Raw genomic sequence first — 23,461 nt, forward strand, 5'->3', positions numbered from 1 at the left:
CTAGCCTAATCTTTAGTGCCCTGCTTACAGAAACTGCCTCTCCGGTTAACCCTTATTACATTGTAACAGCTAAGACGAAGAGCCCATTGACTTGAGTGACCTTGAGTTGGCCACGTCCACCCAGTCACATGACCACTGAGCCCCACCTACCCAGATGGTCATTAGGGCAGAGAACCAGTTGTTAAATTATTTGAATCCCACCACTGGAGTAGTACCATAAAATTATATATCAATAGAAAGATAATTTAATCAAGAATGTAATGCAACAAAGTTGTTCAATTATCGGTATTCGATGAAAAGTTATAGCCAAATAACCAGAAAAAAGGAAGCACAACTTGCTTAGGTTGATATCTGGTAGCTTTCCTTCATCTGATTGTAGCCAATGAGTGTTTCGAGAGCCAATCAGGTGTCATCATGTTTTGGCAATGAGACAATGAGATCACAGTAGGATTCGGTTATTGATGTCATGTATTGAAGCTGAGAGGAGGACATTCAAGTTGGTTGGCTTTTGTTATGTTCTTTCATTTAGTGAGCTTGTAAAACGTAATAAAATAAAAGTAATGATGCAAAGCATGGGTGGGTTCCTGCCAGTTCTAACCTCTTCTATAGAAGAGGTTCCACAAATCTACAGTGCCGTTTAGAACCGGTTCCAGCTCCCTCCCCCTGCCCGTCCGCAAATCATCAAGATGAAGAGCGAGAGGTGGAATTCTGGGAGTTGAAGTCCACAAGTCTTAAAGCTGTCAAGTTTGAACACCCCTGGGGGTTTTTTTCTAAAGGGTTAGGGGTGCGAGGATCTTATAACTTGACAGCTTTAAGACTTGCCCACTTCAATGCCAGAGTTCCTGAGCCAACATGACTGGAGGAGGAATTCTGGGAGTTGAAGTCCACAAGTCTTAAAGCTCTCAAGTTTGAACACCCCTGGGTTGTTTTTTTCTAAAAGGTTAGGGGTGCAAGGGTCTTGTAACTTGACAGCTTTAAGACTTGCATGCTTCAAATGCCAGAGTTCCTGAGCCAACAAGAGCGTTGTTAAGTGAGTTTCACCACATTTTACAAGTTGGCCAGGCCCACCTAGTCACATGGCTGCCAAGCCACTCCCATAAAGTAGGCCACACCTACAGAAGAGGTTCTGAAAAATTTTGAAACCTACCACTGGTGCAAAGAGTTGACCGGTCTTCCAGAAAGCACTGTAAAATAGTATTATTAAGTGAACAAGGCTACAGTTATGAAGAAATTAGGAGAAACATTGGTGGAAACTTAACCAAAGGTGGCATTTCTAAGTTTTTGAAGAGGTATAAAGTGACTCAGTCACTACAAAACCGCACTAAGCAAAGTCAGCAAAAGTTGCACAACAGCATAGTGATGATAGAGGAATTAGGAGATTGTGCCTACATGACAGAAGAAAACCATCTGGGTGTACACAAGATGAAATGGCGCAATGCAATGTGAAGTTGAGTGCAAGGACTGTTTGGTGCAGACTGCAGGAATTTGGCCTAAAATCTATAGTAACTTAAATACCTGTTCAGGTCCTGCTATGAATTTTCCATTCATTTGCCTCTAAAGGTGGTTTCGAAATGCTTTTCAAAATATAAATATATATATAGTAGAGTTGGGCCAAATAGGTTGAATCAGAGGTGGGTTCCTACCAGTTCGCACCTATTCGGTAGAACCGGTTCGTCAAATCTACCGAACCGGTTAGAAGAGGTTCCACCAGTGGACCCGGAAAGCAGACCACACCTACAGAAGAGGTTCCAAAAATTTTTGAAACCCACCACTAGCAAGGATCTTGTAACTTGACAGCTTTAAGACTTGCATGCTTCAATGCCAGAGTTTCTGAATCGCTACTTGGACCGATCTAAGTACTAATTCATAATTTCATCTCCGGTCACATGGGTGGCAAGCCACTCCCATCCGGTCACATGGGTGGCAAGCCACTCCCACAAAGGAGGCCACACCCACAGGGTAGGTTCCAACAATTTTTGAAACCCACCACTGGGTTGAATGCAAACTACTGTTAAACATTTGGAAAGGATTGTTTTGACTGAGTAGTGGAAGGATTTAGATACTATTTTGAGCCTTTTGGGTTGGAACAGTGCCAAACGTAGCTTGGAAAACTTCCAGAAAAATGCTTCCAGCCAGATAGGAACAGACTTTCAGCAGGCTGGCCCAGAAATGTGCTCACTTTTTATTTTTTTTTCCAAATGTTGCAACTGAGTCACCAGTTCCAAAGTAGAAATAGAACTGGATGTTTTAAACTGCATGTATTGGTAGCCGTAAAAGAGAGAACAGATGGTAGTGGGAGAAATTGCTTGCCAGAAGTTGCAAGTCACATGAAAAATGTGTATCATGCACAGATGCGAGACTTTTATACGTGATACTTCTACCTTTTTCCATGTGAGCTCTTTGGATTCATCGGTACTCTTACTCAGCAAGAGTAAGGTTGTACATTTAGGCAAGAAAATGAAATGCACAGGTACAGTGTACAGGTGAAACTCGGAAAATTAGAATATCGTGCAAAAGTTCATTTATTTCAGTAATACAACTTAAAAGGTGAAACTAATATATGAGATAAGACTCATTACATGCAAAGCAAGATAGTTCAAGCCGTGATTTGTCATAATTGTGATGATTATGGTGTACAGCTCATGAAAACCCCAAATCCACCATCTCAGAAAATTGGAATATTACATGCAATCAATAAAACAAGGATTGTACATAGAACAATATCGGACCTCTGAAAAGTATAAGAATGCACATGTACTCAGTACTTGGTTTGGGCCCCTTTTGCAGCAATTACTGCCTCAATGCAGCGTGGCATGGAAGCTAGCAGCCTGTGGCACTGCTGAGGTGTTATCGAAGACCAGGATGCTTCAATAGTGGCCTTCAGCTCTTCTGCATTGTTCAGTCTCATGTCTCTCATCTTTCTCTTGGCAATGCCCCATAGATTCTCTATGGGGTTCAGGTCAGGCGAGTTTGCTGGCCAATCAAGCACAGTAATCCCACAGTCATTGAACCAGGTTTTGGTACTTTTGGCAGTGTGGGCAGCTGGAAAATGAAGTCAGCATCCCCATAAAGCTCGTCTGCGGAAGGAAGCATGAAGTGCTCCAAAATCTCCTGGTAGACGGCTGCGTTGACCCTGGTCTTAATGAAGCACAGTGGTCCAAAGTCCTGTTGCTCAGTGGTCCAAAGTCCTCTTTTCTGATGAGAGCAACTTTTGCCAAAAGCACCAAAAACTGGTTCAATGACCATGGGATTACTGTGCTTGATTGGCCTCTCCATTCTTCCTCCATACTCTGGGTCCTTGGTTTCCAAATGAGATGCAAAAGTTGAGGGGGGAAAGTGCGTCTTATACTCCGAAAAATACGGTAAATGTTGGGCCCAATTGTGGTCGTAACTCGAGGACTGCCTGTATTTATCCACGCTGTCAGCCCTGCCTCAACATGCACCTTTAAGTAAGAACCATCCCTGACTCCCATTTGTTGAGAAAGGCATAGTGTATTAGAGATCAAGTGGACTACAGCAGTGTTTTTCAACCACTGTGCCGCGGCACACTAGTGTGCCATGACATAGTGTAAGGTGTGCCGTGGGAAAAACACCCGCTGGGTGTTTTTGCCTCGGGACATCTCTGTGTCCCGAAAGTTGCTTTCGGGACACAGGGATGCCTCTATTAAGTCCCTGCGGCCCCGCGTTTACTTTAAAAACGCGGGGACCGCCGGGAGGTAGTGCACGCAGGGACGTCACTGACGTCCCATGCGTGCACCCATAGCAACAATCGCGGAGGACCGGAGCAGCGAGGATAAATTTTTTTAACATTTTCTAATGGTGGTGTGCCTCGTGATTTTTTTCATGAAAAAAGTGTGCCTTTGCACAAAAAAGGTTGAAAAACACTGGACTACAGTACAGTAAAGCAGTGATATTAGCAGTGATAAAGGCCAAGTGATATACAGCAAAGCCAGAACTGAAGTTCATGGGCCAAATCCCTCGGTATTACTTTCCCCTCCCAAGCACTTCCCATTCCTGGTCTCCCCCCACGTCCAATCAGTTTTAAAAGAGATGTTTTTGAAGCAGTCACTCCTGCGGCTGCATTCTTTCTTCTCCCAGGAAAACGGCCTTGAGGACTCGTCTTTGAGAGGTATGTTTCTTCCCATTAGTTTCACTTTCCCCCCCCGACTGCCCACTCTCCCTTCCACCCTCCTCCAAGGTCCATGGCTGACTAGCCCTGAGCAATTGCGAAGTGCAGGCGTGAAGTGGCATTTCTGACACGGTGGCTAAGACGCTGAGCTTGTCGATCAGAAAGGTCCGCAGTTTGGCGGTTCGAATCCCTAGTGAGTGGGATGGAGCTCCCGTTACTTGTCCCAGCTTCTGCCAACCTAGCAGTTCGAAAACATGCAAAAATGCAAATAGAAAAATACGGACCACTTTAGTGGGAAGGTAGTGTTCCATGCTCCTTCGGCATTGAGTCATGCCGCCCACATAATCACGGAGACGTCTTCGGACAGCGCTGGCTCTTTGGCTTTGGAACGGAGATGAGCACCGCCCCCTAGAGTCAGGAACGACTAGCACATATGTGCGAGGGGAACCTTTACCTTTACCTTATACTTCATTTTACATATTACAAAGGGTTCTGGGTGTTGGAAGTCCACAAGTCTTAAAGTTGTCCAATTTGGTCACCCCTTGTCAACTCTGAAGGGAACTTGGCTGAAGCCATCTTTTGCTGCCTCATAGTTGCCACAAACTGGGAGGGGGAAGGGTGGGGGGAATAGATAGCCCGGCTCCAGTCAAAACAAAATGCTTTCCTGTGAGAACCAAGGTCATTGAAACAGGTGGCCATTGAAAGAGGAGAAGAGCCTGCCTTCCATCTTCATTGGACAATGTGACCAGTGACACCTGGGGGAGGGGGGGAGTTTGATTTGTTTAATTAGGGGGGGAAAACAGGAACTGTCAGAGTTGGTTTTTACCGGCTGTGCCTATATGATGTATCCAGGGGTGGGCTTCAAAAATTGCAGCAAGGGTTCGCTGCCCCATTGCTGGGTGGGTGTGGCCATGATAGGCATGGCCTAGTTGGCTTCCTGCACCATGGCGGGAGGGATGTTTGTTGCCCTCCCCAGGCTACGGAGAGGACGAAAACTGCTTCCACCAGGCCCATTTCCGGAATTCTGGAACCTCCGGTTCCTTTTTCCCGCCTCCCTGACCCTTCTGTGTGTGCCCTGCACTTACCTGGCATGATGAACAGGCCGCGTGGAGCCTCCTGGGAGGGGAGGGGCATGGTGGGCGTGGCCAGCCAGGGGTGGCATTTGGGGGTTTGCCGAACTGGGCAGAATCCTAGCTAGAGGATCGGCCGAACCCCTGTGAACCCCCCCAGCAGCCCACCCCTGGATGTATTCAATAAGCATATCCTTTGAGGAATCTACCTGCCTCGGAGTTATGCTTTCAATGGGTGCGTTACTCAGAACACTGACACCCCGGACATAGAAGGAGATTTTCATCAGATCTTCCCAGGATGTTCTCAACAAACCAGCTCGTTCCATTCTAGCGCAAAAGAACCCATATAATCAACTTTTTCCCCTCCTGATCCTTTTTGATGTTCTCTCTTCCTTGCAGTCGGCTGCTTCCCTGTCTAGCCTCGAGGGGGCATCCATGGGAACTCCCCCCTCCGGAGGTGAGAGTGGGGCAAGCAATTCAGGTGAATCTCCTGTTCAACAGAGCCATCTCCAGCAGTTCAAGCCAACTGTTCCCAAGCCAGCCTTCCCTTCGGTGCGGTCCCCAGCAACCCTTGGACCAGGTATGTCATTCCCATAAGAGCCTGGATGAAATTCTTGGGTTCCATCTCTCCAATACAGGTAATCCTCAACCTACGACCAAGTACAGGTAGTGTCAACTCATAAATCCTGGAGGGAGGGTGGCAGGGTTCCGACGGATGCCCTAATTAAATCATGAGCCTCAACCCAAGCTTCAAAAGAAATCCAGTTATTTATTAGGAGCAACATGCCGCACAGAGCCATATTTGCTGGCACGGCAGCCCTCAGCTTCAGCCTTCTGGAGGGCCGAGGGAGATTGTTTTTGTCCTCCGCATCTTCATGAAAGCCTCCGCAGCGTAGAAAGGGCGAAAAACAGGGCCAACAGGTGGAGCGGAAGTTTGGGAATGAACTTCCGGTTGGCCAGTTGGGCCTGTTTTTCGCCCTCCCCAGGCTCCGAGGCTTTCCTGAAGCCTGGGGAAGGCGAAAAACAGCCCAATGGACAAAGTTTGTTCCCAAACTTCCAGTTGGACAGTTGCTTGCCTTCCCCAGGCTCTGGAGCAGAGGTGGGTTCCTACCAGTTTGCACCAGTTAGGTAGAACCAGTCGTCAAATCTACTGAACCGGTTAGAAGAGGTTCCACCAGTGGACCCGGAAAGCAGGCCACACCTACAGAAGAGGTTCCAAAAAAATTTGAAACCCACCACTGACACACACACACACACACACACACACACACACACACACACAACACACACACACACATACACAGACTCACACAGAGAGAGAAAGAGAAAGAAAGGAAGAAATAAATAAAGAAAAAAGAAAAAAGAAAGAAAAAGTGAGAGAGATGAAAGAAAAAAAGGAAAAAGGGACAGAGACAAAAGGAAGGAGAGAGAGAGAGAGAGAGAAAGAAAACACATGGCCGGCAAGCCACTCCCACCAGGTCACATGGCCAGCAAGCCACTCCCACAAAAGAGGCCACACCCACAGAGTAGGTTCAAAAAACATTTGAAACTCACCACTGCTCTGGAGGCTTTCCTGAAGCCTAGGGAGGGCGGAAAACAGCCCAATGGGCAAACTGGAAGTTTGTTCCCGAACTTCTGGTTGGGGCTGTTGGGCTGTTTTTCACCTTCCCCAGGCTCCAGAAGCCAGGGAGGGCAAAAACGGTCTCCCATGCCCCTCCCCGCCCGGAAGTCTGAAAATCAATTGGCTGGCACACGCATGCGCGCCGGAGCTGAGGTTTGCCGAGGGCTGCTGTGCCAGCAAATATGGCACCGTGCTGACACGTTGCTCCTAATACAGAACTGAATAAATAACTCAGGAAAGCCTTCGGAATCTGGGGAAGGTGAAAAATTTCCTCCATGCGGGGGACGCTCACTTATATGTGGTGGTGGGGATGCTCACTCATGCGCTAGTTGGGTTGCTTGCGCATGCACAGGTGGGTGGCCAGGCGCATGCACACAATAACATGGGTCCACACAGTTTGGGGACACCTTTAGACAAAGGTTAGCCATCACTGACCTAAAGGAACTGCGTCTGTTTAGCCCAGGGGTGTCCAATCTTGACAATTTTAAGACTTGTGGACTTCAACTCCCAGAATGCCCAGAATGCAGAGAAGAGCAACCAAGATGATTAGGGAACTGGAGGCTAAAACATACGATGAACGGTTGCAGGAACGGGGCATGGCTAGTGAAGAGAAGGACCAGGGGAGACATGATAGCAGTCTTCCAATATTTGAGGGTCTGCCACAGAGAGGAGGAAGGGGGTCAAGCTATTTTCCAAAGCACCCGAAGGCCAAACAAGGAATAATGGATGGAAGCTGAACAAGGAGAGATTCAACCTAGAAATAAGGAGAAATTTTCTGACAGTGAGAACAATCAACCCATGGAACAGAAGTTGCCTTCGGAAGTTGTGGGAGCTTCATCACTGGAAGCTTTCAAGAAGAGACTGGACTGCCATCTGTCAGGAATGGTGTAGGGTCTCCTGCTTTGGGGGGGGGGCGGGGGTTGGAGTAGATGACCTACAGGTCCCTTCCAACTCTGTTAATCTGTAATCAGGAGCTGTGTCTTCAGCCTGGATTCTCTTCATCTCTTTTCTGACTCTGCAGGTATCGGGTACTCGATCTTCTCCCATAGCAACCTCAGCCGTGTGTTGTCGAGCAAAACGCCTCCTCCGCTCTATCTGGGGGCTGACTCCCGTCGGGTGGAAGGACAGCTTTCTGCAAGCAGGAACAATCTAGCATCCACTGTAAGTAACTCAACAATATCCTTCTGCTTTGGGGGATAGATGGCAATAGCACTTAGACTTATATACGGTTTCATAGTGCTTTGCAGTCCGCTCAAAGCGTTTGACAGAGTCAACCTACTGCTCCCTATTGAGACCCACTGGTATAAAGGATTTGTTTAAAGATAGCAACCTTTGCTTGTCAACCACAATCTTCGCTTAGTAACTACTGCTAAAAAAAAGTCATAAAATCAGACACGGTTATGTGCTGACCCGCCTAATGAACACAACTAGAATTGTAATTCTGGACTCAATTACCGTCGTAAGTCAAGGACGGCGTTCTTACCCAGCTCCCCAAACAGACAAATCCTCTGAAGTTAACTCAAAGATTCCTTTATTAGGAGTGCCAGCAGCCCCGGCAAAAAGTTTCTCTCTCGCCACAGGCTAACAAGTCCATCTGGCAGGGAGATGAATAGTTGTCTGCCACATCTATTTATCTCCCCACCTACCCCGCCTGCCTTTTATCCCCAGAGTGGGTGGGGTTTTACTAGCAGCGGTGGCTCTTCCATCCCAAGGATCGGCCCATGGATTTCCACTGCTCTCCTCTCCTCTGTCTTCTGCGCATCCACGCATCAGGCACTGGACTCAGGTGTTCCTCATCAGCCACTTCCTGACCTGGGCGCTGTTGACTCTCCATCTGCAGGTTGACGGATGGCCCAGGCTCTTCCTCTGTCTCTCCCTGCAAGCTCCATTCCCTCTTCCCCTTCGGAGCTCTCAGGTTGCCTTGATGGTGACCCTGACTCCCACGCTTCCTCCTCCTCTGAGTCGGTTGCTGGAGGGACCGCGGTCGACAGGCCACAAAAGGCGGCCTGTACTGGTGTGGTTGGAGGAGCCACGTCGCGATGTTACAACATGCGGTCTCGATACTCTGAGACAGCTGTTGACACTTTTGCCGCTGGGCCAATGGACCTAAACTGTCCCGTAGAGATGGTGATCGGGAAGACAAAGCCTTGCTGGTCTCAGGGATATCACAAAATCACTGATAGAGCCAAGGGAAGTGCTTCAAGCCTGCGGTAAACAGGCAAACCATAGGCTGATGAAATCGGGATGCTCCGGAAGTGAAAAGAGAAAGTGTATAACTTAAAGTGTATAATCTAATATGAACTATAAGTAATGACTGTGGAAGAAATGCACGAAAGTTATCTGTAACCAATCGACACGCTTTCTACAAGATGTAATGAAGGATGATTCTTTTTTTGTGTTTTTGTTCAATTAAAATAAAATAAATTTTTTTTTAAAAAGGCGGCCTGTACTGATACACAAACGTGTATTGATAAAACTTTGAACAAAAATGCCATATCAATCCCTGCCAAGATTGATAAAGCAAACTGATAATCTATAAACAGGGAGCAAACCCTGTACTCCCTGACACTGATGATGTTACCTAGTTAGGTAATGAAACGCCTGCAAGGAAACAACCAAAGTCAGTGTTCTGACCGAGGCTTCCCAAGAACATGAAGCAAACTCCTTGTCCCAACAAATTCCTTTTATTAATTGACTGTGAATTCTGCTCATTCATATCCAGCAAAGTCTTTCAAGGGAGGATTTACAGTCACAGACCTTATCTGGCTTGGAGAGCTGACAGGCCGATATCTGCAAAACCTGGCAGGGAGTCTGGGAAAATCACAAACCAATTAAGCAAACTAATTATCTCCTGCAAACTCCACTCCCCTTTTGCTCCTCTTTTATTTCCTCTGGGAGGAGCCATTCATCGTCTACCTGTGGCCTTACTCCCAAGTCGCCCCGTGTTCTTTAGCTGTTCCCTTCGTCTGGACACTCTGCGCATGTGCACACTGGGAACAGGCTCCAGCTGTTCGTCTGCCTCACTGCTGTCTGACTCTGAAGGCAGCTGATAACTGGCATATGGCCCTAGTCCCCTCTCTTCCTCCGACACAGAGCCCTCATCAGAAGCTTCCCCAGACGCCAGGACTGGCCCAGGTTCCTCTCCAACCTCCTCACTGTCGGAATCTGCTGCCAGCTCATGCTGGCCGCTGGCAGGACGCCAACAACTCCACAGTTCAACCTCTGTGCTGTGGATACTGTCCTCTGTTGAAAAGAACATTTGATGGGTTGGTGCAGTAGATGGAAAAACATTACAGGAGGTGATTTGAACCTGATTCTCTTTCCCCACAGCGCCCACTGTATCCTGGGCTTCAGAGTCCTGTATTGCCCGCTGGAGGTCTCCCTGGACGTGGACTACCAGGATACCCCTTCCTCTCTTCCACCCCATCAGGTATGGTCCACGCAGGGTTTCCGGGTGTGAATAAAGGACCTCATCTCATCATCTCCGAAGCCAATCCTAATGATCTTCTGGCACTTACGTTTGCTTAAGTTTCTAAGTCCTTTGACAATTGTCCTAACCCTGGTAGCAATAGCACTTAGAGCAGGGGTGTCAAACTTGATTTCATTGAGGACCACATCAGGGTTGTGGTTTATCTCGGGGGGGGGGGGGAAATGGGCTTGGCCATTTGTGTTGGCACCTGTGGTGCTCTGCCAGCGAAAACGGTCTCCAGTGCTCTGTTTTCGGCGGGGATGGCCTCCTGCAACCCTCTGCCACTGAAAACAGAGCTTGGAAGGGCCGCGCGAGCTCGGGAGCCCATTTTCGCTAGCAGAGGCACTGAGGACCACTCTAGAGTGGCTCTCTGGGCCAGATCTAACCACCCCTTGTGCCATATCCGTGCCATAACCTACCCACGGGCCTTGAGTTTGACACTCCTAACTTAGACAATAGCAATAGCAATAGCAATAGCAATAGCAGTAGACATATACCGCTTCATAGGCCTTTCAGGCCTCTCTAAGCGGTTTACAAAGAGTCAGCATATTGCCCCCAACAATCTGGGTCCTCATTTTACCCACCTCGGAAGGATGGAAGGCTGAGTCAACCCTGAGCCGGTGAGATTTGAACCGCTGACCTGCTGATCTAGCAGTAGCCTGCAGTGCTGCATTTAACCACTGCGCTACCTTGGCTCTTTTAGACTTATATACCACTTCACAGTGCTTCATAGCCCTCTCTAAGCGGTTTACAGAGTCAGCCTATTGGCGCCAACAATCAGGCTCCTCACTTTACCGACCTCGGAAGGATGGAAGGCTGAGTCAACCTTGAGCCTGGTAAGACTCGAACTTCTGGCAGTCGGCAGACAGCAGAATTAGTCTGCAATATTGCAGTCTAACTACTGCGTCACCATGGCTCAGTGGTAGCTGTAAAGCAGTGTGTCACCATTCCAAATAGCATCCAAAAGTAAATCAGAATCCAAGGCAAAGTATTGCTCAAAGTTCCAATTTATGAAGAGAGCCATGTTGGCACTTCCGGGAAAACCCGAATCCGAAAGCTTCCTGGTTTTCCCCACCCAGTTGAAAGTTCAAGATCTTGCCCCCACACCCACCAGCCCATCACATGGTCCAATCTCCCACTGCCATGCTGGCAGCTTCCACCCATCCAGTTCCGGTCAGGTGCAGAGGTGCCAAGACACAGGATGACCTTGGCTTTCTAGAAAGAATGTTGTTATGGCTACATCGCATCTCATGCCGTACAATCCCCCCTCCCATTTTTCCCACAATAGAAAATGCATAGTAGAATAATAGAAAGTGTGGCAGGCCAAAGATCCAAAAGAAAAGATGGTGGCAGGCCTGACACTGTGTCTGTTTCTTGGGTGCCCCGTCACTAGAGGTTGAAGAGTCATTTGTCTGGGATGGTCTGAGGATCGTTGTTGACAGCCCTTTGAGGTAGGCCAAGTTCAGGAAACAAACTCCTCCCATTTGCTCTCAGTCCTGGATTTAAAGCACAAAACACTAGATGCCACTAGGCGACATAATAGCTAGGACTCGCTACCTTAGAAGAATGAGGAAAATCCTCAGGGGCGACTCACACCCTGGTCTTGGTCTTTATTCTCCTACCATCTGGAAGGAGATATAGGAGCCTCGCCAGACCAGACTCCGGAATGAAAAATAACTCTACAACAACATAGTACGATTGACTCGCATGACGGGCAATCAGGTCACATGGAACACAAAAATAGGGAAAAGAAAGAGAAGAAGTTAGGACAGTGATGGCAAACTTTTTTGGCTTGCGTGCCATAAGGGAGGGGAGCGCAGGGGGACATGCGTGGGCGTGCCACACCCATAATGCAATGCGCGGCGCATACCTCGGGCACATGCACGCATGAGAGGCGCGACACCCCCCCCATTTTTTGCATGCTTCTTTCGCCCTCCCCAGGCTACAGAGGCTTTATAGGAGCCTGGGGAGGATGAAGCCTCCCCCCCCCCCCCGGAGGACCTCTGGAGGCTTCAGGGACCTTCAGGAGGCTTCCCTGAAGTCTCCGGAGAGCAAAAAAACGACCCTACGAGCAAACCGGAAGTAAAAACCAGAGGTTTTTAGTTCTCCGGAGGCTTCAGGGAAGCCTCCTGAAGGTCCCTGAAGGCTCCGGAGGGTTTAAACTGGCCCTACAGGCAAACCGGAAGTCCATTCCCGAACTTCCAGTTTGCCCATAGGGCTGTTTTTTTGCGCTTGGGGGCATCAGGGAAGCTCCTGAAGCCTCCGTGGGGGAAACTCTTTTCGCCCTCCCCAGGCTCCTATAAAGCCTCTGGAGCCTGGGGAGGGCGAAAAATGGCTTTTAAAAAGGCTGCACTCGGGTAGCCATTGTGTGCATGCGCGCTGGCCAGCTGACAGGGCAACGCCTCGTGTGCCCTGACAAACGGCTCCGCGTGCCACTTGTGGCACGCGTGCCATGGGTTCGCCATCCCGGAGTTAGGGGAAAGGGGGAGAAAAGAAGGGAAAGAATTAAAACGCGGTTTTTTGGGAGCCCAAGAGAAAATGGTTAAAAGAGGAAGAACAGGAAAAAAAGAGTTATATTACCCTTGTGACCTCAAGACTGGACTACTGCAATGTGCTCTACATGGGGCAGCCCTTGAAGAGCATTCGGAGACTTCAGCTTGTCCAGAATGCAGCCGCGCGAGCGATCGTGGGTGCACCTCGGTTCACCCACGTAACACCTATTCTCCGCGAGCTGCACTGGCTGCCTATTGGTCTTCGGATACGCTTCAAGGTGCTAGTCTTCACTTATAAAGCCCTTCATGGTATTGGACCTGGGTACTTGAGAGACCGCCTGCTGCCAATTACCTCCAATAGACCAATTAGATCCCACAGACTAGGCCTCCTCCGAATTCCATCCGCCGGCCAATGCCGACTGGTGACCACCCGGAGGAGGGCCTTCTCTGTGGCTGCTCCGACCCTCTGGAACGAGCTTCCCGTGGAGATTCGAACCCTCACCACCCTCCAGGCCTTCCGCAAAGCCCTTAAAACCTGGCTGTTCTGACAGGCCTGGGGCTAAAGAGCTTTTGCCCCCCCTCTCGAATGGTATGGTTGTTGTGTGCTTTTAAATTGTGTATTGTTCGGTTCGTCTTTTTATTCCTTATCTGTACCCCTTCCCTTGACTTGGATTGTGAGCTGCCCTGAGTCCCCTTCGGGGAAAAGGGCGGCATATAAATGAAATAAATTCAATTCAAATTCAATTCAATTATTAGCAGACTAAAGATAATAGTAGTAAGATTGTTATTGTTACGTAACTAATTAAGAAACAAAGAAATGACCGTATATTGTTAATGGTAGAAAAAAAAACTTGAAAGAAATGCTCTCTGTGCTTAAGTCGAATTAGAGGACGTATGCTGTTTATAGCAAAATATGCCAATGGAGAAAATAAGAAAGGGAATTTTGGTGTAACTTTGAAGGGGCAATTGAAGATATTGCTGATGTATTAAGAAAAAAATAAATATAAAGATGAAAAACAGTGGAAGAGAATAATTTGGCTGAAAGTGAAAACAAAACTATGATGTAAAAGGGACTATGTAATTGGGAGAAAGTAAAAGAAAAGACCCACACAACTCTTTGTTCCTATAATATGTATTATTTGTATTCAAAAATTAAGAAAAAAGACCTTGAATGGGGGGAAAAAGTTGACTTGGTGCAATAGGACTGGATGTTTGTTAGCAGGATTCATTGGGCTGGGGATTATTATTATTATTTTGTCTTTCACTGTGAGTTGTATTGTGTTGGGGGGTTTGCAGAAAGGGAGGTTCAGCCAATCTCATTGTACGTATTCTTGTACTCTGACAATAAAGGCTTGAATTGAATTAAATCATATTTTATTCAATTGCTACTTGGCTTTTCCAAAATCATCTCCTTGGCTCTCTCCGTCAGTCCAGGACAGGAGATTGATCTGATCTAGACCAGTGTTTCTCAACCTTGGCCACTCTTTAAGATATGTGGACTTCAACTCTCAGAATTCCCCAGCCAGCGTTGAGGAATTCTGGGAGTTGAAGTCCACATATCTTAAGAGTGGCCAAGGTTGAGAAAAACCGGCCTTAGAAGATCTCCAAGGCCCCTTCAGTCCTCGAATGCCATGCTTTAACTCTATATAGCAGGGAATTTGGATCTACAGTAAGAGATATTTGTTTTCAGGTAGTCCTTGGCTTACGACCACAATGGGGGACCAAAATGTCTTCCGTCGCTAAGCGATGCAGTTGTTACGTGGCTTGCACCCAGTTTTTTTTTCAACCTTTCGTTGATGTGGTCATTAAGCGAACCACTGTGATCATTAAGTTCATTGTGTGGTCATTAAATGAATCTGGCTTCTCCATTGATTTTGCTTGTCAGAAACTCACAAATGGCAATCAAATGATCCCAGGATGCTGTCATAAATTATATGCCGGTTGCCGAGAGCCCAAATATTGGTTATGTGACCACGAGAAGGCTGCAACAGTCATACGTGCGAGGACTGGTCATACATTTTTAAAACACCATGGAAACTATGAATTGCGACCATTAAATGAAGGGTCGTAATTCGAGGACTACCTGTAGTCATCTCTGAGAACTTCCAAGCGTGTTATAAAGACAATGAACCACTTCAGTGGAGCTGTGAAATCTTGTTTTTTTGTTCTATTCTTTAAACTTTGTCCCTTTAAACTGCTTCTTCTTTTCCCATTGTTTGACTTTCAGAATATACTTTGGGGGAAAGCACGCCACACTCCTTCGGCTTCCAAGGAAACACCACGGCGGCTTGGCAACACCGAGAATATTCAATGCCGGGGTAAGAATTGCCACGTTGCCAAGGGTAACAAAAAAAAGCCACAATGGCTCAGCGGCTAAAACGCTGAGCTTGTCAATCAGAAAGGTCGGAGGTTCGAATCCCTAGCGCCGCGTAACGGAGTGAGCTCCCGTGACTTGTCCCAGCTTCTGCCAACCTAGCAGTTTGAAAGCACGTAAAAAAAAAATGCAAGTAGAAAAATAGGGACCACTTGGGTGGGAAGGTAACAGCGTTCTGTGGGCCTTCAGCCTTTAGTCATGCCGGCCACATGACCACGGAGGCATCTTCCTAGAATTGGGAATGCGTAGCACATATGTGCGAGGGGAACCTTGACCTTTTAAAAGTGACCAACAATTGCATGGAAACCCCTTTGAGCCTAAATCCATACCACATGCTCAACTGACATGTCAGCCTATTTCAGTGATGGCTAACCTTTTTTGGATCACAGGCCAAAAGTGGAGGGGGGAGCAGAGGGGGGTTGTGCGTGGGCATGCTCACACCCATAATGCTGTGTGTGCGACCCCCCTCCTCCTGGCTTTTTGACGTCCTTTTTTCGCCCTCCCCAGGCTCCAGCAGCTTTCTTGGAAACAGTCCCTTCTGCCCCCCCTCCACCGCGACCCCCCCGGAGGCCCTCTGGAGGCTTCAGGAGCTTCCTCCTGAATTAAGTTGCAAAACTGCCCCATGTTTTGGGCCTGTATGGTTTAGTAGATAGGCAATTGCTTGGCTAAATTCAGCCACCTACATTCTCAATCTTATCCTTGAGAGACCGCCTGCTGCCAATTACCTCCCAAAGATCCGTTAGATCCCACAGATTAGGCCTCCTCCGGGTTCCGTTCACCAGCCAATGCCATCTGGCTACTACCCGGGGGAGGGCCTTCTCTGTGGCAGCTCCATCCCTTTGGAACGAACTCCCCGCGGAGATGCGGACCCTCACCTCTCTCCAGGCCTTCCGGGAAGCCGTCAAAACCTGGCTGTGCCGGCAGGCCTGGGGTTGATGAGTTCCCCTCCCCTCTCGACTGGTATGGCTGTGTGATTTTCGTGTATTTTAATTATGTGTACTGTTGTTTATGTTCCCTTTCCCCCCTGAGTTGTTTGCCCCCCTGAGTCCCTCCTGGAGAAGGGCGGCATACAAATAAACCAAATACAATACAATACAATACAATACAATCCTTCGCAGATAAACAGTTCATCAACTTTGGTACAGTTCAACAGTAGATTTGAAGTATGCTGTATATTTTGGTTTCTTTCAACGGCAGATTCAAGGCAGTTTTTCCAACCACACAACAGCGGCTGGTGGTGGGTTTCTTCTGACGTGGTAGTGGGGAGTGCCTTAGCCAGTGGACATCTCCCTCTCCCCCCCACCCACCCCCGCCCAGGATTTTGCAATCTGAGCCCCGGCAAAAGTTTCCTAATAAAGACAAAGGTTCCCCTTGCAGATGCATGCTAGTCGTTCCCGACTCTAGGGGGCGGTGCTCATCTCCGTTTCGAAGCCGAAGAGCCAGCACTGTCGGAAGACGTCTCCGTGGTCATGTGGCCAGCATGGCTAAATGCCGAAGGAGCCTGGAACGCTGTTACCTTCCCACCAAAGGGGGTCTCTATTTTTCTACTTGCATTTTTTTATGTGCTTTCGAACTGCTAGGCTCCTATTAATAATGATAATGCTCCTTTACTCCAGCCATCAAACAGTTAAAAGGAGTGGGTGCTGAGGAAAGAGCAGCCCCTGCCCCAGTTTCCCTGAGGCTGCTGGGATGGATGGATGGATGGATGGATGGATGGAAGGAAGGAAGGAAGGAAGGAGGGAGGGAGGGATGGAAGGAAAGAAGGAAGGAAGGGAGGAGGGATGGAAGGAAGGAAGGAGGGATGGAAGGAATGAAGGAAGGAGAGAGGAGGGACAGAAGGAAGGAGGGAGGGATGGAAGGAAGGAAGGAAGGAAGGAAGGAAGGAAGGAGGAGGGACAGAAGAAAGGAAGGAGGGAGGGATGGAAGGAATGAAAGAAGGAGAGAGGAGGGACAGAAGGAAGGATGGAGGGATGGAAGGAAGGAAGGAAGGAGAGAGGAGGGACAGAAGGAAGGACAGAGGGATGGAAGGAAGGAAGGAAGGAAGGAGGAGGGACAGAAGGAAGGAAGGAGGGAAGGAAGGAATGAAGGATGGAGAGAGGAGGGACAGAAGGAAGGAGGGAGGGATGGAAAGAAAGAAGGGAGGAGGGACAGAAGGAAAGAAGGACGGAGGGATGGAAGGAAGGAAGGAGGAGGGAAAGAAGGAAGGAGGGGGGATGAAAGGAAAGAAGGAGGGATGGAAGGAAGTAGGAATGGAAGGAAGGAAGATGGGCTGGATCACATGGTATTACTGTTAGATAGACTCAACGTTGGCTGAATGGCTGCACCCAAAAGTGCAATAACTTGAACTCTTAATTCCATTCTCACATATACACAAGAATCAACTCTAAAATGTGTATAGGTAACACATTCCAAGGAATCAGAGCCTGGTAATTCCTCCCCTGCTTTAAGAAAATAGAAAAACAAGGGCATGCAACTTTCTTTCACAGGTATTACTGTGAAGGTAGGTTTTCCCCATCCTATGCTGTAGTTTACGTTTTTCTTACAGCAAAATAAATAAATAAATCCGTTCCGTTTCATTCTAATAAATGCCCCCCTATTAAATTCAGTCTCCTTCTCAGATCTTTTTAAATCTTTCATTTATGCCAGCGTTTTTCAACCTTAGCAACTTTTAATATACCCTGGCAGGAGAATTCTGGGAGTTGAAGTCCACATATCTTAAAGTTGAGAAACACTGATCTAAACCTCTTTCAGCTCTATGTCTCTGGTAAAAATTCATTAAGCATCTCCTCAATTCCTCCGTCCAAGTTATTGACAAAAAGGCTGAATGTTATCCAGGAATGGAAGCAATGGCTCTGAAGCATTTGCTACTTGCTCTGGGTTCTAATCCAACCCTCCTCTTTTACGCCTGGCTCATTCCAAGACTGTGATTAGTAAATAATCTGAAATCCAGGTGTTTTTTTTCCTGTTTAGAGGAGGAGAATCTTGGACACTTCCTGAGGCTAAAGGGACAAGAAGTTCTTAAAAAAAACATCCATGATTTATTTCTCCAATAAATTGGATGCAAAGCCAGATGAACAGTCATTCGCAAGATCTTGCTGCCATCTTGCGGCCACATTCAGTATCCACAATGAGCAATTCCTGCCTCCCCCAAAAGCTGGAATCTGATTGTGATACAAAACTGAAAAGACTTGTAGAGATTCTCAGTCGTCCAGGGCATGGTTGTCCGAAAGCTGCTTTTTCAGGAGGCAACTGGACTTCTTAGATGATAAATGATAAAGGTGCTTTTTAGAGCAAGGGTGTCAAACTCAAGCCCTCCGCACCAGAGGTGGTTTTCAGCAGGTTCTGACCAGTTCTGGAAAGCCGGTAGCGGAAATTATGAGTAGAGTAGCAGTTAGACTTATATACCGCTTCATAGGGCTTCCAGCCCTCTCTAAGCGGTTTACAGAGTCAGCATATTGCCCCCAACAACAATCCAGGTCCTCATTTTACCCACCTCGGAAGGATGGAAGGCTGAGTCAACCCTGAGCCGGTGAGATTTGAACAGCCGAACGGCAGTCAGCTGAAGTAGCCTGCAGTGCTGCATTTAACCACTGCGCCACCTCGGTTAGAGTTAGAGTTTAGAGTTTAATAACATTTATATGCCGCCCAATCCCATAGGACTCCGGGCGGCTTACAATACAGGAATAAAATCAAAAATAAAACACAGGGAGAAAGAAAAGATAGATTTGCAAAAACAACACACCATACATTCCATTCTAAATGGGGCTGGACCGTATTTTAGGGTCAACAGCCCCAGGCCTGCCGGAACAGGCAGGTTTTAATGGCTTTCCGGAAGGCCGAGAGAGTGGTAAGGGTCCGGATCTCTGCGGGTAGATCGTTCCACAGGGTCGGAGCAGCTACAGAGAAAGCCCTCCCCCGAGTAGTCGCCAACCGGCATTGCCCGGTCGACGGTACCCGAAGGAGGCCCAGCCTGTGAGATCTTATGGGTCGTTGGGAGGTATGTGGCAGGAGGCGGTCCCATAGATCAGTGTTTCTCAACCTTGGCAACTTGAAGATGTCCGGACTTCAACTCCCAGAATTCCCCAGCCAGCGAATGCTGGCTGGGGAATTCTGGGAGTTGAAGTCCGGACATCTTCAAGTTGCCAAGGTTGAGAAACACTGCCGTAGATATCCAGGTCCTAAGCCATGTAGGGTATGTAGAGTAGTTCGGAGAACCAGTAAATACCACCTCTGGCTGGCCCTGTCCCCATCTATTCTCTGCCCCCCGAGTCCCAGATGATCGGGAAGGATTGGGGATTTTGCAGTATCCTTTCCCTGCCACGCCCAGCAAGCCACGCCACGCCCGTAGAACCGGTAGTAATTTTGAATCCTACCACTGCTCTGCATGGGCCATTTTTGGCCGGCAGAGTGCTGATGGAGACTGGGAGACCAAAAACGAGGTGCGGGGGCGCACATGGCCCCCTGGTGCCCCATTTTGGCCAGCAGGGTGCTGCAGGAGGCGTCTGTTCCGTCCTCACTGTTAGGAAGTTTCTCCTTAATTCCAGTTTGCTTCACTCTTTGATTAGTTTCCACCCATTGCTGCTTGTCCTGCCTTCAGGTGCCTTGGAGAATAGCTGGACTCCCTCTTCTTTGTGGCAACCCCTGAGATATTGGAAGGCTGCTATCACATCTCCCCTAGTCCTTCTTTTCATTAAACTAGACATACCCGGTTCCTGCAACCGTTCTTCCTATGTTTCAGCCTCCAGTCCCCTAATCACCTTTATTGCTCTTCTCTGCACTCTTTTCCTTACAGAACAGCAAGTCGGATTTGTGACCAGGCGTCTCTCGTTCCCGCCTCCCCTTCCTTGCACACCCAAATCAGTGTGAAGTCGGAGCGAGCCTCCCCCACAGCCAGCTGTTCCTCGGCTATCCCCCAGCTCTCCACATACATGCGTTCCAACCTCGGCAATGTCCCCACGGACCTCCCTGCCTCTCAGGAAGATTATATCAAGGGTTATCATTACTCCTTTCTGCTTTCCCGGCCTCCATCGGAAGAAGCGAAGCAGCCCAATATCCCCTCCCATCGCCTGCCGGTGTCTGCCGCAGAGGAGTGGCAGAAGTAACCAGCTTGTGCTCAGTGGAGGCGGCTGTATTGTAGGCGTGCGCGTAAGAGGGGAGGAGTGAATCACCTATCAATCATAATAGGGCCAAAGTAGAGAAATGACAGATTGCAGAATCGTGTGTGCAGGGAAAGTCTCCCCAGGGAAGGAAAAATTCAGTTGGTAGAACAGAGAACAGGTTATTGGCAGCAGATTGGAAAGTCCTCAACTTACAACCATTCATTTACAGGTAGTCCTCGACTTGCAGCCATGCATTTAGCAACGCACTGAAAGAAGTGACTTATGACGGATCCTCGCTCAGGGGTGGCATTCAAAATTTTTAGCAACCGGTTCTCTGCCCGATTGCTGGGTGAGCCTGGCCATGGTGGGCCTAGCCTATTCTGCTTCCTGCACCACCTGGGGGGCATTTTCACCCTCCCCAGGCTCCGGAGGCTTTCCTTGAGCCTCCGGAAAGGCAAAAACACCCTCCCCCTGGGCTCCGGAGGCTGGGAACGGGCCCGTTTCTGGACTTCCGTGAGGCCTGTTTTTCACCCTCCCAGAACTTCCACGCAGGCCTGGCATCCAAAATGGGCAGGGGAGGGGAGGAGAGGGGCAGGCCGAGCCAGTCCTTGCAACTACCGGTTCAGCGAACCAGTTGTTAAAATTAGCATCCAGTTCGCCCGAACCGGCTGAATCCCACCCCTTACGACCGTAACAGCATTCCCCACAATCATGTGATCAAAATTTGGGTGCCCAGAAACTAGCATGCATTTATCTTTTTTTGTTTTGCAATAAAGTTTTTTTTTTCCTTTCAAATTCATTATTAAATATACATTCTTATAATTGCTGTTTAACATTTGTCAATTCATATCATTTTTCCGCCTGTATATTTACATTTTCATACTTTCCTGTTTCCCCTCCCCCTGGTTTAATAATGTGCCATCTGAGTTATTTGTTTTAGCTTTGTTCCTTTCTATTTGTCTCCTTTTTTCAAGTCAATCATAAAATCGCCCGAATGTCCTGTAGTACACCGATTCCTCTTTGTCCTTTATTCTCAACGTCAACCTGTTCATTTCTGCACAATCTGATATCTTCCTTATTACCTCCCCTTCCGGTGGGATTTTGTCTGCTTTCCAATTTTGTGCAAATATAATTCTAGCTGCTGTTATTATTTGCACAATCAAATATGAATCTTCTTTACTGTATTTCTCTGGTAGAATATCCAATAAGGATACCTCTGGCTTAAACTCTGCGGGCTGTACTAGCATGCATTTATGATGGTTGCAGAATCCTGAGGTCTCATCATCATCACTTGTGACCTTCCTGGCCCAGCTTCCAACAAGCAAAGTCAATGAGGGAAGTCAGATTCACTTCGTGACTGCATGATTCTCTTAAATGTGATTTGCTTAACAACCGTGGCACAAAAAGTCATAATAGCAATAGCAATAGCAGTTAGACTTATATAACGCTTCATAGAGCTTTCAGCCCTCTCTAAGCGGTTTACAGAGCCAGCATATCGCTCCCAACAACAATCCGGGTCCTCATTTTACGCACCTCGGAAGGATGGAAGGCTGAGTCAACCCTGAGCCGGTGAGATTTGAACAGCCGAACCGCAGAACTGCAGTCAGCTGAAGTAGCCTGCAGTGCTGCATTTAACCACTGTGCCACCTCGGCTCATAAAGTCGGATCTGACTCACTTATACCAAGCGCCTTGCTTAGCCATGGAAAGTCTAGTCCCAAATGAAGTCTTAAGTTGAGGACTATCTTTATAGGAAGTAGGATTCAGTTGTTGAAGTATCTCATCCATTTAAAAAGAGCTCTTCAACTTCCCAAAGCCCCCAAATATGTACAAACCAATCTTCCTCTGTCTACAGGGAACTCCTGCCGTGTTTCCCCAAAAATAAGACCCGGTCTTATGTTTTTTGGGCTGCCAAATAAGTAGTAGGTCTTATTTTCAGGGGATGTCTTCTCCCCCCACCCCACCCTATGTCCGGGAAGCCCAATTCTTCTGCTTGCTCACGGCTGCAATGGGGCAGGAGGCTGTGCGGTGTGCCAGCGTCACTGCTGCAGTGGTGGGATTCAGCCGGTTCGCATGCATTCGGGAGAACCGGTTGGTAACTTTCTAAGTAGTTCAGAGAACCGGTTGTTGGAAGAAATCTCATTTTGTTTTTTTCCACTTTGCAAGGCTAATCCTGTAAGGAAGGCAGGAAGGAAACGTTCTAGTGTTGTTTCTAGCCTAATTTTTATTGCTCTGCTTATAGAAACTGCCTTTCCCCGGTTAACCCTTATTGCATTGTAACAGCTAAGGCAAAGCGCCCATCGACCTGAGTGACCTTGAGTTGGCCACGCCCACCCAGTCACATGACCACCGAGCCACGCCTACCCAGATGGTCATTAGGGCAGAGAACCGGTTGTTAAATTATTTGAATCCCACCACTGCACTGCTGCGAGGCAGGGGGAGGGGGTGCGCCCCACGTGCCCCACACCGGCTTATCTCAGGGCCCCGCAGCCAGACCATCTGTGTCCCAACACCTGCCTCCTGGCAGAAGCTTCAACACCCTATCCAGCAGGATGCCCCATGGCCATTGGTCCACTCCTACTTGTTCACAGTCGCAAAGAGCAGGCAAGCCAAGAGATGGTGGGGCGGAATGGACAGGTGTGGTTGGGGAGGCTTGTCTTCCTATCTCTTGGCTTTCTTGCGACCCATGTGGCACTGCCTTTCCTCCGTACCTCTGCCTTTGTCTGCTGCCGGTGTCGTCGTGCGAAGAGGAGCTTCCCGTAGCCCCCCGGCCTCTCCAGCCTTTGGGCTTTCCCACATCGCGCCTCTCCCCTGGCTCTGCCTCCACCTGCTACTTGGACAGGTAATCAACTCACCTGTATTGTGCAGGCTGCGGCTGCTGCCAGACACCATTAACCCTCATGCTGGCCATGCCCCCTCCGCTGATGACCTTAACTAGCTAGAGGCTACCCTTGAAAAGCGTTCGAAGACTGCAGTTAGTCCAGAATGCGGCCGCGCAAGCAATATTGGGTGCACCGAAGTACACCCACGTTACACCTGTCCTCCGCGAGCTGCACTGGCTACCAATTGGTCTCCGGACGCAATTCAAGGTGTTGGTTATTACCTTTAAAGCCCTACATGACTTAGGGCCAGAGTACCTTCGACACCCCCTACTGCCACATACTCCCAGCGGCCAGTAAGATCCCACAGATTGGGCCTCCTTCAGATGC

At 48.4% G+C, this 23,461-nt stretch overlaps 1 protein-coding gene across 1 annotated transcript in view; it reads left to right on the forward strand.

Annotated features, from left to right (window-relative positions):
* Positions 1-22,369, forward strand: part of MEF2B (myocyte enhancer factor 2B) — a 67,157-nt gene extending 44,788 nt beyond the window's left edge. The window contains exons 5-9 of the mRNA XM_087703239.1: positions 5,599-5,779; positions 7,842-7,981; positions 10,151-10,250; positions 15,009-15,099; positions 19,948-22,369. Of these exons, the coding sequence (XP_087559365.1) occupies positions 5,599-5,779; positions 7,842-7,981; positions 10,151-10,250; positions 15,009-15,099; positions 19,948-20,257 (822 nt within the window). The 3' untranslated portion in view covers positions 20,258-22,369. The remainder of the gene's footprint in view (positions 1-5,598; positions 5,780-7,841; positions 7,982-10,150; positions 10,251-15,008; positions 15,100-19,947) is intronic.
* Positions 22,370-23,461: the final 1,092 nt, after the last annotated feature.

Source organism: Thamnophis sirtalis, unplaced genomic scaffold, assembly GCF_051295495.1.
Source record: "Thamnophis sirtalis isolate CommonGarterSnake01/CBP01778 unplaced genomic scaffold, rThaSir2_p1.2 scaffold_1, whole genome shotgun sequence".
Lineage (NCBI taxonomy): Eukaryota > Metazoa > Chordata > Lepidosauria > Squamata > Natricidae > Thamnophis > Thamnophis sirtalis.